At 25.6% G+C, this 15599-nt stretch overlaps 1 protein-coding gene across 1 annotated transcript; it reads left to right on the forward strand.

The window, feature by feature from the left end:
- Window positions 1-3264: 3264 nt before the first annotated feature.
- LOC120082008 (protein DETOXIFICATION 29) lies at window positions 3265-15370 on the forward strand. The gene is made up of 9 exons (XM_039037217.1): window positions 3265-3676; window positions 5156-5473; window positions 6828-7051; window positions 10484-10570; window positions 12588-12644; window positions 13214-13452; window positions 13651-13769; window positions 14988-15074; window positions 15190-15370. The coding sequence occupies exons 1-9, from the start codon at window positions 3347-3349 to the stop codon at window positions 15244-15246; spliced, it is 1518 nt and encodes a 505-aa protein (XP_038893145.1). The 5' UTR covers window positions 3265-3346; the 3' UTR covers window positions 15247-15370.
- The last annotated feature ends 229 nt before the right edge of the window (window positions 15371-15599 follow it).

Consider the following 15599-nt stretch of genomic DNA (forward strand, 5'->3'; position numbering starts at 1 on the left):
TTATACTCCGTTGTGCTCCTCAATTTCACAATAATATTCATTGTGATGGATGCATATTTTTATTATGGTTAAAATATACTTAGTATAATATAATTTTAAATTAGTTAAAAGTATTAAAAAATACTATTACCATTTTGATACTTTATATGTAATTATTTAGGCCTCGTTTGGTAACTTTTTATTTTTATTTTTTTTTTAAATGAAGCATATGGACACTATTTCTACCTTAAAATTTCTTTTTTTGTTGTGTATTTTTCACCAATTATTTAAAAAAACTAAGCTAAATCTCGAGAACTAAAAAAAGTAACTTTTAAAATGTTATTTTTATTTTTGGAATTTGGTTAAGAATTCAACCATTGTATTTAAGAAATATGCAAATCATTATAAGAAATATGAATGAAATTGACTTGATTTTCAGAAATAAAAACAAAAAATCAAATGATTGCTAGACAGGGCCTTAATTTTTTATTTTCATGTACAAAAAATTGATTAAAAAAAACACAGACATTTAACTCATGTATGAACAATTTTGCATATCGAAACAAAGATGGCAAGAGTTCGTTTGGTTGACAATCCGAATTCTATTTTATGTTTTTAATTCACTCAACTCAATAAATATACGTTTGGTAGACAATATAGATTATTATTTCTGAAAACTATATTTGATTTTGTGATTCAAATAGTGAAAATTCTGAAAGCAACATAAGTTTGTGTATTCTAGTGTGTCTAAATTTTAAATTGCATAATTACATTAAATAGAACTAAATATATATATTATAGAGTACAATATGTCTTGTTATAAACTAAATTTGTATTTTTAAATTTAAAATATGTATTATGCGATGTATTATAAATTATAAATATAGATTACAAAATAATAACAATACAAATTTCTTTAACATAAAGCATGTTCATAAAAAAATTAATAATAGTTTATAATCAACCTAATATTATGTAGGTAATTTCAAATAGTTTTATGGTATATAAACAAAGTATCAAACAATTTTAAAATAATTATTTAAATTTGAATCTAATTTTTGAATATGCTATCAAAGACATATCTAAAATACATAAAATACAATTATATTCTTATTGAAACCTTATTTTTAAATGTCTATTTTCGAATTATCTACCAAATAGACTCTAATTATCTTATAACCTTATATATTTAGGCATTGTTCGGTAACGATTTTTTTTATTTTTTTATTTTTGAAAATTAAGCCTATAGACATTACTTCCAACTCTAAATTTTTTCCTTAATTATCTATGTTTTACCAGTGGTTTAAAAAACAAGCAAAAATTTGAAAACTAGAAAAAGTAGCTTTTAGAAAATTGTTTTTATTTTTGGAATTTGACTAAGAACTTAATCATTGTATTTGGTAAAGATACAAATCATTGTAAGAAATGAGGAAGAAATATACATAATTTTCAAAAACAATAAACGAAATAGTTACCAAATTAACCTTAAAAACTTGTTTTGTTTTTAAAATTTAGTTAAATATAAGTATTTAATCATTATACTTAAGAAAGATGTAAAATATTCTAAAAATTGGGAGAAAATACGTCCAACTTTCAAAATCAAAAAACAAAATGGTGACCTTAATATTTATATCCATAAATCAATAAATGTAATTCTTGGCAGTGTGTAAGACCACACCTAATAAAATATACTGGCGTGAAACCATACCTACTGGCTACTAGATTAGATGTGTAGTTTTGAAGTTTGGTTTGTAATAAAAATAAGCTAAAAAGAGCAAATCTCATTGAATGTTGTATTAAATTATTTCGTGTTGACTAATTAGAGATTAAAAGAGAAGAGAATCATTGAGGGCAGGGATGCGATTAGTCAGCTGACAAGTTTCTCGTTGCCATCAGTTAAAGCTTAAAGGTAGACAAAACAAAGATGGCATTTAATTCACACAGACGTGCCAGTGCCCACACCAACGCAGCCCCGTTTTTGTCCATAAATTTCTTAGCGCTACACGAAGCGGAAGCCGCGCGCTAAAGATTTTCCAACACACAACTCATCTACCACCGTGCAGCTATTTTTTTTTTTTTTTTCCCTTTGTTTTTTTATTTATTAAAGGGGACAAAAAAGAAAAAGGACATTTTTTATCCTTTTAAGTTATGAGTCGGCCAGAGTATTGTATTTTTATTTTTTAAATTTTGAATTTAATTTTAATTTAATTTTTAGATTTGTTCTTGAAATTTGATTTCAGAGTTAAACTTAATTAATTATAATTCTTTTAGATTAATTACTAGACATTGACATTTAAAATTGAAAGTGAGTATTTAGTAAAAAGTCGAAGTTAAAAATGTAAATCTTGAAATATCAAACTAAAACTAAAATCTAAATCTGAAAGGTAAAATTGTAACCTGGGACTAAATTCAAATTAAACTCAAAACTTAAAAATTAAAAGTGTAATATTTTGTCACCTAAATACCAAATAGAAATTAAACTCAAAATCTAGGGATCAATTTTTTTTTCTCCTTTTAATATTAATAAAATGATAACTACTACTATGTTTTTAGTTCAATAAGGAGTGAAATGAAATAATTTAAACCTATAATTTCTTGGTCGAAGATATATATTTGAATCAATTAAATTATACTCACGTTATTAGATTTTTTTGTCCATATTGATTTTGAGGTTAAATTATACATAATACTCTTGAATTTGTTGGAGCAAGATTTTTTAAGACATATATCTTAATCAGTTGAGTTATATTCAAGTTTATTAGTTTATTGTGATTTGTTTCTCTTAAAAGAAATAATTATTGTGATTTGTGTATGTATAAATTATTAGGTTAAATGACTCAAAAATGCTTTTAAACTTGTGTTTTCAATTACATATCCCTAAACTCTAAAAAATTTCGTTTGAATATTTAAAATTTGAAATAAACTCAGATATCTTTGAGAATTTCTTTTTGTATTAACATGGATGATTGATGATGCCAATAAAAATATATATGATAATAGTCATGTAAATTAAGGTGGTGAATGTGATTTTTTCTTTTCTTTTTTTTTCCCACTTCTTTTTCGTGTTGAGAAGAGTAAGTTAAATTTTAACTCGCTTCCTATTTGCTACATTATTTCAGTTTTAGTAGAGAAGAGTAGTTGGAGAGGGAGAGAGAAATTAAATATATATATATTCTTTTACAACAATAATGTTTGAAATAAACTTTGGTGTGACAGAATTGAAGGCTACTTCGGTATTTTTGCACAAATTAAATTTATTATTATTATTATAAAAACCCATGGGTTAGAAACTCCGTAAGTTTTGTTACAGACTTTGAAAGGTCGTCCGCCAAGCAGAGTGACGCTATACGGCTAATCTCTTTGTCCCATGGCGGATTTTTCTCAGCCACTTCTCTCCCAGAGAGAGGAAAACAAACAGATCCACCAGCCGGAATCCGGCCGGAAAGGAACCAAGGTTGTTTTTGCTCCCGACGCCGACGACATCCCTCCGATCAACACCGCGCGTGATTTCTACAGAGAGTTCTGTGTTGAATTAAAGAAGCTGTGGTACCTTGCAGCTCCGGCGGTTTTCACTTCCGTTTGCCAGTATTCGTTCGGCGCCATCACTCAACTTTTCGCCGGACAAGTCAGCACCATTGCCCTCGCCGCCGTCTCTATCGAGAACTCCGTTATTGCCGGCTTTTCCTTCGGCGTCATGGCACGTAATCTTCCCTATTTTCTGCAATTCATTACGAAATTAAAATTTTCATTTTTCATTAACCAAACTCTTTATTTATTTATTACTAGTCTTTCTAACCTAAAATTTGTGGGTAAAATATTTTCTGAGTATAACAAAATATCATTATGATAGACTATAATAGACATGACAATAAAATTTTATTATATGCAAATTTTTTCTTTCCTTCTCATTAAATGCACTCTTCAAAAATATAATTATTGTTTGAACAGTTGAAAGAGAGATGCTAGAAATTAAAGAAGGGGAGATAGATTTTGTTTTACTTTCTAGGTAAATAATTTTTAAAATGGTTAAATGATTATAGAAAGAGTAATTCAGGTTGGATTTTCAACAATACTACATTTGATAATGTATTTCATCTCAAAATCAATTGACAATGGGAAAAGTAATTCATTTATCTTTTTAAGATAGTGAGATTCCTTAACTTTTTCAATATGAGATTCTTAATATGTCCTTTTAAGATGATGCCTATTTGGATTATCATTTTTGGATCTGTTCTCATTTTTTTTTCCCGAATACCTATTTGAGCTTGACGAGCACTGAAATAATATTAGCTAGTACATAGGATTTTACGTCAAAATCAATTGGCTAAGAGATGAAACCTTATGTTAGATAATGTGGATGTTGAAGATCCCATATTTTTAAATGAAAAGACTTCACAATGTTTATAAAATTCATGAATTACTTCTTTTATTATCCATTAGTTTTAAAATGAAACCTCGTTATCTAGTAGCTCTCTCTTCGTTAATTGATTTTGAGATGAAAAATTATGTTTATCTAAGGTGATATACAAGTCAAAGTAGATATTTTGTTAATCTATTTCCAAATCCCATTTGGTATCTTCTTATCTATTTATATTTTTTTTCAATTGGTTTTGAATTGAAAATTCTTTTTGAATAGTTCAGGATAATGATAGAAATTTGTATTTATCTAATAGTTTCCAAATCTAATTTTGTATATTTTTTTTTGTTTTTGTTTTTTTTTTTTTTTGTTTGTTTATATGCATAATCCATCGTTTATCTTGTTGTTGTCTATTTTTATATTTATTATCTCAAGTAAAAAATTTGGGTGTAATCCAATGACAGACAATTTTTTAGTATGTAAATAAAAAGAGGAACATAAATTAGGTTGCCATTTTCTCAATATCTCAAAGTATCTACTTGGATCTTTGAAAAATTGACCGTTTATTAGAAAGTATCAAAACTAAAATGAAATTAGGGCAAAGAAAGTTACATTTACAAAGTTCTCTACTTTCTTTCATTGCTTTACTTTTTATGGTAAGATTTGATTTGACAAACCAACTAAATCTAGAAGAAATCAAAAAGAACATCCACATTATGCCGCATGTTCTAAAGCATTTGATCGATTTTGGGCAGCATATACAAGAAAAAAGATAGAAGAAAATATGTTAACTAAAAATTGAAAAATGACGAAATGCAGCTTGGAATGGGAAGCGCACTGGAGACCTTGTGCGGGCAGGCGTATGGGGCCGGGCAGCTGGATATGATGGGAGTGTACATGCAAAGATCGTGGGTGATCCTGCTTTCATCGGCGGTAATTCTAACTCCGATTTACATATTTGCGACGCCGCTATTGAAGCTAATCGGACAGACGGCGGAGATTTCGGAGGCGGCGGGAGTGATGTCGATATGGATGATTCCTCAGCTTTATGCGTATGCCCTCAACTTTCCCATCTCCAAATTCTTGCAGGCGCAAAGCAAGATGATGGCCATGTCCGTCATATCCGCTGTGGCTTTGGTATGCTTAATTATATTATTTTATTCATAAATCTTTTTGTTTACTTATTTAATGATTTTCTTTTTTAAAATTCATGTCAAATTTAGAAAATTAAAGAAAGGATAAAAATATCTTTTTAAAGTTTTGAGTATAGTTTCTATTTAGTTCTTAAATTTTAAAAGGTTAAACATTTAATCGGTTTTGGATTTAGTTTCAATTCCCTAAATTTGATTATGCACTAAGTATTCATTTTTTTTATCTCTAATATTAATTTATGTTAATAAAATTAAAAATCATAAGAAAAAATTATAATTAATTAAATTTCAATATTTTTTATCAATACAAAATTTTACTTCATAATTATTTTTAATTGATTAATAGAAATTGATGCAAATGATTGGAAGTAAACAAAAATTAAGGTTAAAATGTAAAATTTTGAAATCTAAATACCAAATTGAAATGAAATCAAAATCTCAATGATAAAAGTATAATATTTGAAATTTATAGACTAAGTTGAAAACAAACTAAAAACTTAAAAGACCAAATGTATAATATTTGAAAACCTAATAACCAAATAGAAACTATATAAAAAATCTAGGAATAAAAAATATATTTGGTCTCTTGATGAATGTAGGCCTATTAGTTTTAAATTTTTGGTTTTTGAAAATCAAGTTTATATATAAATAATAATTTTCTATCTTTTGTTATTTAATTTCTAATAATGTTTTCGAAATCTATTTCAAAATTTAAAAACTACAGAAATATTTTATTAAATTTAGCTAATGGTCTTTTTATAAAAGATAATAAAAGAATAATGAGAAAATGGGCACATTATTTTATTGATCTTTTTTATTTTTTTAAATTTAGCAACAAAAAAAATCAAATGTTGTCTTAAAGATAAAAATAAAAATGAAGGTAATTATAAAGAAATGATGCACAATTTTTAAAAATAAAAATAAGAAAATGTAATATTTTATCTTGGACTTTGAGACTTGTATACTTTCCCTGAATGTAGTTTCAAATGTTAAATTTTAGTATTTATTCTTTAATTCTTAAATGTAGTATATAATTCTTGTTATCTATGTCTTTTCTATTTCTTTTTTTAAATCTATGATCATCTCTATTAAAAATTTTGGAAAGATATTCACCTAGTTTATTTTTTTTTTATTGAAACCATTATTACTATTTTATTAATTTAAATAAAGAAATTAATCTAAAAAATTAATTTAAGATTTATTAAAAGTAATAAAAATTAAAATGGAATATTTGAAAATACATAATAAAATTGAACAAATCCAAACTATAGGAATCAAAATGGTCATTTACCCTTTTCATTATTAGTTTTATTTTATTGATATTTTGAACACTCGAACAGGCATTGCACACATTCTTTACTTGGTTGCTGATGCTAAAGTTGGGTTTGGGGTTGGCGGGTGGTGCCATAGTGCTAAACGTTTCATGGTGGGTGATTGTAGTGGCTCAAATTATTTATATAATAAGTGGGAGTTGCGGTCGAGCCTGGTCTGGTTTCTCATGGAGAGCGTTTCAGAGTCTTTGGGGTTTCGTCAGACTCTCTCTTGCATCTGCAATCATGCTTTGGTCAGTTTTTTTTTCTTAGACTATTGATTAGGTTGCATCTAATCTCATGCATATTATTTTCTTTATATAATAAAAACAATATTTTAAAAAATCTAATTTTAAAAAAATGTAACTATATGACAAATTTTTATTAGCGTGCATCAGCTCAGGTTGCACCAAATTTTTTTCTTTACGGTATTAACAAATTTTTACTTTACACTTTTTATTTTACTTTTATTAAAATAAGTTTGTTATAATTGGTGTATCTACTCAAATGTCCCATCACAACTTTTCTTTTTAAAAATATAATTTTAGTAATTTTTTTATTTGTGATGGTAAAAGATGAGAGTAGTTTGAAATACATCAAAATATTTTTCTTTATCATTTATAAGAAATTTGAATTTGATATTTATTATTTAGTCAAGACGTCACATTTGACTAAGTATTTTTTTATATAGAAATTATAGATAATTAAAAAGATTTGGCAAATCCCACTAGTAAGCCATTGTGTTTTAAAAATAATTTCAAGCTATCTCATAGATTGTGAAGTTTAATAAAATATTAATTAGATTATGAAGTTGGTGATTCAGTTTAATTCTTTATTAAGTATGCTTAATTGATTTTATTGTACATGTTACGAGCATTAATTATTTCAATATTTTTTAAAGAGAACATTAATTACTCCAATATTAATTCATAGCGTGAGTTGCGAATTAAATATTTATAGAACATGAATGAATGCTTTGCTTATTTTTAATGTATTCTATTATACATGTTTGATGCATTAATTAGTTCAAAATATCATTTTTATCTCTCCTATTTATTTAAGTATTTACATAATATAAGTTTTATTTTGATGGAGAATATGAGAAAATATGAGAGATGAGATTAATTTGAAAAATTTAGAGAAGAGGAAAATATAAGAGGAGTACTTGAGAATATTCTGAATATTTTTTTCTAAATGAGATTAATGAGGAAGTCGAAGGGAAAACCAAATTTGAGAATATTAGGGAATAAGAAGATATGAGGGAAAAGTTGAGAATATTCTAAAAAAAATGTATGTACTTCTTTAGTCATACTTTATTTTTTTTTTCTAAATCCACATAAGAGTATTTTATTTTATGAATGTTGAAGAAATTGGGGAAAGGAGGATCAATTTGAGAAAATTAGGGAAAAGAGATATGGGAAGAATACTAGTGAGATACTAGGTAAAATTTGACTTCCTAATTTTAGTTTTATCTCAATTTTAAAAACTATATCTTTAAATCGCATTGTGATTCGTATTTTTTATTTTATTTTTTTTAATTTTAATTTTCCTTGTATATTTTTATGACATCATAAATTTATAACTATAACTAATATAAGGTAAGTTAAAACTCTTTGTAAATCTCCCTTAAATTAATGAAATAAAATAAACTATTATGTTGAAAATAAGAAGCTTCGTTTTAAAATAATAGTGATAAAATATAAACTTTTTCATGACCATAAAATATTGACATAAATATTAAATTGAAATTCTTAAATTTGTGGCAAAAAAAATGTTTAATATTTTATTTATAAATAAGTATTTATTTTACTATTTTAAATATAACATTAAGATGAAATTGTTGGTAATATATATATAATAATAACAAGTTCTTTTTTTAAAAAAAAAATATTTTTTTTATATAATTTTATACAACAAACAAAATATTTGAAATAAAAAAAATTAACTACTCCAATTATTTTAAAAACTATTTTTTTTTCGAATTATAAAATATTGACATAAATATTAAAATTAGAATTTTGAGATTGGTGGCAAAAAAAAAAAAGTTTAATATTTTACTTTAAAAATTATAAATGATGTTTCTATTTTAATATTTTAAATATACAAAATTGTTATAAACTGTTTAATAACAAGATTGTACTCCTTTTTAAAAATGATTTTTTTTCATAATTTATAAAACCAACAAAATCTTTGAAACCAAAAAATAAACCACCTTAATTTTTAATTATCACATTTACATAAACAATATAAGAATTTTAGACTTTAATGTCGGTTTAAAACTGACATTAAAAAGCTTTAATCTATGGAAAAAAAAGTTATGAATTAGGCTTTAAAATTAGGATTTCTTAATCTATGGGAAAAAAGGAGTTATAATGAATTTTTTTCTAACAATTTAAATCTAACCCATGATATTTTCTATGAAAGCAACATTTAAATTATATGTATCTATGACAAAGTAATCTTAAAACAAAAACTAACTCTTTAATTACTTTGAATTAAAACTATATAAGATTTCATACACATATATATGTGACGATATGTGTTCATTTTGTGTATGAGAGTGACTATAACGACATATATATAACAACATTGAAATAAAAGTAGTTGTAATTTGTATATTAAAATATCAAATTGTTAACATATTTATTTTAACTTAATTATATAAGTTAGAAGAATTTTTGTGAAAGTAATGAAAATATGAAAACATTGAAATTTTATATTATTATTATCATTTTTTTTTTTTGACAAAAACATATAAAAAAGTTAGGAAAAACAATAATCAATTTTTAAAAGAAAATCCACCTATAGCGGGTGATCTTCAAGACAAATTGATATCATTGATGACCGCGGACGTGTGCAGCAAGTTTGTGAATAATGAAATTGCAATTATGATTAACAAGAGGAAAAACTTTGGATTGCTTCTCTAAAATGATGTAAAAAGTATACAAAAAACTAAATTTTATTACCATAACGTGATGATCTATTCATAAGTAATTAAGATTATTACATTATCTAAGTTTTAAATGTTGTAATCATTTAAAATTTTTTAAAAAATGTATATATATATTTATATAATATATATTATATATATATATATATATATATATATATATATAATTATATTTGTTACATGCTAAAAAATTATTCTAAAATTTTTCATTAAAACATAAACCCAAAATTTTTCATGTGCATTACGTGTGTCTTTACTAGTAAACTCAAAAAGTTACTAACTACACATGTTGAGGATCTAACATTAGAAAGATGGAGATTTGATTTTGAGGTGGAACATATTTTTATTTAATATGATATCAAAAAAATATTTAAATCCAAACTAAATAATGTTGAACCCAAATTAAGAGACATCATCTACTTGAAGGAGATTATAGAGACTCCATACAAGAAAATTGAAGATACCTCACAATGTTTATAGTAATTAAGACAAATGAATTACTTCGTCTAAGTATCAACTAATTTTAAGTTGAAACTTAATTTTTATTTGATATAAATAAATTACAATGGTAATATTATTATTATATAACTCAATTGTTTAATTACCGATTGTCAAGCTAAACTTGTTTCAAATAATAATTATGATGACCTTCGCTTCTATAGAAGTTGAACGTAGTTGTTGTACCAAATAATAATAATAATTACTAATATAAAACAATGTGTTTATTATTGTGCAGTTTGGAGATATGGTATTTTATGGCTCTGATACTGTTTGCGGGATATCTAAAGAACGCTGAAGTCTCCATTGATGGCTTGTCTATATGGTATGTATTATTGGTTAATTATTGCTTTAAAATGGAGTTTTTAATTAATCAAACTTATCGCATGAAAAAGGTAAAAGAAATTATATCTACCACTGATTACTTTTTGTCCCTATATCCAAAACTTTATAGATCCGAAATAAGATAATATGACAAATACACCTCTACTCATCTCCAACATTAAATTTTCATTTTAATGTCTATATTTCAATTGATATTTAATTTTTTTTTTCTTTTGAATTGAAATAGAGTGGATTCATATGTGTCAATGATTAAAAAAAGAAAAACTATTATACTAAAATATAATAATTATTTGTTAAAAAAACTCTAATTTTTGGTATAGGGACACCTGGCTAAATTTTCTTTTCTAAATAATTATTTAGATTTTTCCAAAAAAGCTGTCGATTTATAGATTATAACATTATCAGGGACAACATTTTTTTTAATATAATATAGTAAAAATAGTCAATTGGACAAATTGATACTAAAGTAAAAATATAACATTTTGATATTTAAGAATCAAACAGAAATTAAATTCAAAATTAAAGATAACCATTTTGAAATCTAGAGATTAAATGAAAACTAGACCTAAAACATACAAAATGATTTTTACCTTACATGAATATAGTTGTCCTACATAAAATTTATAATACTGATATTAGTGGTTTAATTCTCCCACCTCATCTATTATAATAAAGAAAAAAAAAACAAAATGTTCTTATAACTTAGAGAAGAATACTATCAAGAGAAATTACATTTATTAAAAAAGAATTGTCGTTGAAAATAATTTATTGACTTGCAAGAAAGTAAATACAATGGGGTTAGGTATTAAATGGTAAAATGACAGGTATCCATTGTCACGGGGCTAAATCTTGGACACAAATTTTTCTAAATCTTGCGAGACCCACCTACTTTGAATAATTTTCCGCTTCCTTGTCTTTATTCTTTTTGGTCGTTCATCAAAGGCAATTATTGAGTCGGGTGAAATAATTATAGTCATTGTCATAAATACAGTAGTCTTTTTGGTAAGTTGTTTTAATAGTTCGACCAATTTTTAGTTTTTTAAAAAAAAAAAAAAAAAAAAATTGATAAAATCTCAGCTAGATCGAGATTGAAAAAAATTGGAGAGAAAAAGAAGTAAAAATTTTAGTCGATTATTCTTACATTTAGTAAGGTCAATTTTCTTTCGAGAAAGAGAGATGTTTATCATCCCCAATTTGGTTTCTAGTCGTTCACACTAAATTTTCTTATTTTAAAATTTGAAAAGAATTTCCCACATCAACACTTTTGTCAAAAAAGAGTATAAAAAACTTTCCAATTTCATTTAGAGAATCAAAACAATAAAATCTTAAAAACTTCTATTTCACACGTCTTATCTTCGTCTCATTTTAGTCCTCCCCAGGGTTCTAATATTGGTTGAGATTTTCACCAAATACAAAATTGATGGTTTAAAGTGTCCATTTCAAAAGTTATTAAAACAATTGGCCAATAAAAGCACTATTTTTATTTATTTATTTTTGGGTTATTTCTAACCAATTATCCCATTCTAAAGCAATAGTTAGTCAACAATTTTTTTGAAAAAGACAAAGTTGGCTGCCATAGATGCTATTGTGATTATTTGTTTTGTTAGTTTAAATTTAAGACTTCTAGATGAAATTATGGATGCGTTTGATTAGTTGAATACTTCAATTATGTTGAAATGATTCGATTTAGTTGAACCAAATTTTTAGAAACATCTACTAGCCGACACCAATAATCTTAACAAAAAAGTTTAACCACTTTGGAGAATGATATGTTTGAGAACAATTTTAAAATTGTTCAAACCACTTTCTTTAAATTCAAAACTATTGTGAAATACGTTTGAAATCATTTCTAATTATTTGTTATGGTATTAAAATCACATTTAAAATTTTAAAAATAAATATTCAATTGATGTTGAATGATTAGATAATATATTAGAAATTGGTTGATTATGCATTTTACTTTGTTAAATTAATTTTGTGTGTTTAATATGGTGCAGCACGAACATCTTGGGGTGGACAGTAATGGTCGCTTTTGGAATAAATGCAGCCATAAGGTAAAATAAATAATGGAAAAAAAAAATTAACAATTCACATTATTAATCTTCATAAAACATATAAGAGCATGTCTAGTGAAGTTTTCGAAACAGTAAAAATTAGTTTATAACATATTTCATATTTAAATCCAGCTCATACGTGATTTTAATAATTCAAAATCAATGTTAATTATATAAAAAACCATTTTTAAGAAGGTAAAATTAAAAATTAAAATTGATTTTAAATTAATAGTAACATATTTGAGAGTGATTTTATAAATATGAAAATAAATAATTTTAAGAATTTCAAAATCACATCGGAATATGTTTTAAATATAAAATACTAATCAATCTTATTGGTTGAAATAAAAATTGAATAGTTTTATTTTAATACATGATTTTGAAATGGTTATAATCACTTTGGAACATACCTTTAATCAGTAAAAAATAATTCAATCTTCCATTTATACTTTTTAATACAATTTTACTATTTTAAAATTGATTTTGTATGATTAAAAGCATTTTGAAAGTAATTTAATCCTTTTAGAATCAGAAATAAATTAATGACTAAGAGTTGAAAATGTGTGTAGCGTTCGAGTATCAAATGAATTGGGCGCAGCTCATCCAAGAACAGCAAGATTTTCATTAGTAGTAGCTGTAATATCGTCTTTTGTTCTGGGTCTCATTCTGGCGGCTATTCTCATTATCACAAAGAATGATTATCCTTTCTTATTTTCGAGTGATTCAGCCGTGAGACAAGTTGTCATGAACCTAACTCCTTTGCTTGGTTTCTGCATTCTCGTCAACAACGTGCAGCCAGTTCTATCCGGTTTTGCTTCTATTTTTCTCTTAATTTTAAGTCTGGTTTGGAATGATTTTCTAAATGTTCAAAAAGAAAATATTTTTATGTGAAAAATATGCTTTTAAACACTTAAAAAGTCGTTCCAAACTCTCGATGTGTCTTCATTTCTTAAGTAATTCATTTGAATTAGTATGTGCTTGTGATGGAAATTAACTTAAACTGCAGGAGTGGCCGTTGGAGCTGGATGGCAAGCTGTTGTGGCTTATGTGAATGTTGGTTGTTACTATTTGTTTGGGGTTCCTTTGGGCCTGCTTATGGGTTTCACGCTTCACTGGGGCGTTACGGTAAGCCTCTTTAATTTATCCAAACAGGGGTAGATTCAAATATAACAACCAAATTTAAAAATTAAAAGGTAAACAAATATAGCATAATACAAAAGAATTTGTAAATATAGAAAAATTTCAATCCAGTTCTCGAAGTCTATCAATGATAGACTATATCCCCATAGGAGTCGATCAGCGATAGACTCTATCGCTCAGATTTTGTTATATTTGCAATTTTCTTTAAAAAGATTGTTGTACACCTAATTGTTAACCCTAAAAATGCTACCCATTAGAGGTGTTCAAAAAACCGGATGACCCAAAAAAATCGATCAATCCAACCCAATCTGTGCGGTTTGGGTTGGGTTATCAACTCATTTGGGTTGAATTGAGTTCAAATAAATGAAAATTTTATGGGCTGGGTTGGTTCATGGGTTCACCTAATATAACCAAAACTAACCCAAACCAATCTGAATTTATTATTAACTTTAAAATATATTTTTTATTACTTATAATACAATTATTTATACATATATTGATTTTAATTTTATTCAATTCCAATATTTTTTTTAATAATTTATTCTTCAATGACTTAGTTTCTCTACACTTTAGGAAGAAAAATTTTACTATATAAATTGAAATTGAGTTGTTAATCTTAATTCTAATATATGAAAACAATTAAATTAGATTTTTACATATTTACGTTTTACTTCTTTTTATAACAAAATTTTAAATAAATGACCCGATTAATCAGAACCAACCCAACTCAAATATTTGATGGTTGGGTTGTGTTCATTTTTTAATAAGGGTTATTTGAGTCGAAAAAATTTATAATCCGAATAATTTGGTTGGATCTAAAAAGCCTTTAAACCTAATCCAAACTCAATCCAATCCATGAACACCCCTACTATCCATTAAAAATATTATTCATTGAATCGGTCACAATTCATCTATCTTATAATAATAAATGGGACGAATTTGCATGCTTTTTAGTTAACATAGTATATAAATTTGAGGTAGTCTTACAAATTTTCTCTTCTATATTTAATCATACAAAACTGACTGTCAGCCACACATGGTAATGGGCTCTCGAATAATTTCTTTTATTGACTCCATTCTTTTGATTTTTAAAACGACGAAACGTGACGAAAATACTTGATTGGTTCCCTAGAAAATGAAAAACAAAAATTGCTTGGTAAAAAATTTCATCATCATTAGTTTTGACACTTATGATATTTGCAGGGAATATGGTCTGGGATGATTGGGGGAACCATAATACAGACTTGCATTTTGACATGGATGGTTTACAAAACCAACTGGAATGAAGAGGTAAGTTTTTTGTTTTTGTTTCTGTTTCTGTTTCTTTGAGAATAGTGAGTTTGTGTATTTATTTATGGAGTTTTGGTTTAGAACAATAACCAAAATTGAAATGATGAAAATGCAGGCATCTGTTGCTGAGGATAGAATAAGGAAATGGGGAGGACCTTCTGTTTCCTCTTAGAACAACTTCTAAGTTCTAAAGGCAACCCAAATTTAACCGACCAATATTGGCGTTGTTGTCTATGATGTGATCATGCGATTCAAATTAATTAGGTCTTATTTCATAATAGTTTCGTTTTTTGTTTTCTCTTTTTTAAATTTATGCTTGTTTTACTCTTTACTAGTATAGTTTTTTTTTTAAAAAAAAAAAATATATATTTGAATTCTTAGTTAAATTTCTAAAACAAAAATTATGTTAAAAAATTAATTTTTGTTTCTGAAGTTTAAATAAGAATTCAAATATTTCTAAATCAATATAAAAAATAAAAAAAAAAGTGAGGAAACAAGCATAATTTTTAAAAATTAAAAACAAAA

Source organism: Benincasa hispida, chromosome 7, assembly GCF_009727055.1.
Source record: "Benincasa hispida cultivar B227 chromosome 7, ASM972705v1, whole genome shotgun sequence".
NCBI lineage: Eukaryota > Viridiplantae > Streptophyta > Magnoliopsida > Cucurbitales > Cucurbitaceae > Benincasa > Benincasa hispida.

Coding starts and splice junctions, on each gene's coding strand:
- LOC120082008 (XM_039037217.1), top strand. CDS start 3,347: ATGGCGGATTTTTCTCAGCCACTTCTCTCCCAGAGAGAGGAAAACAAA. Junction 3,677..5,155: donor GCTTTTCCTTCGGCGTCATG/GCACGTAATCTT, acceptor GACGAAATGCAG/CTTGGAATGGGAAGCGCACT. Junction 10,571..12,587: donor ATTGATGGCTTGTCTATATG/GTATGTATTATT, acceptor AATATGGTGCAG/CACGAACATCTTGGGGTGGA.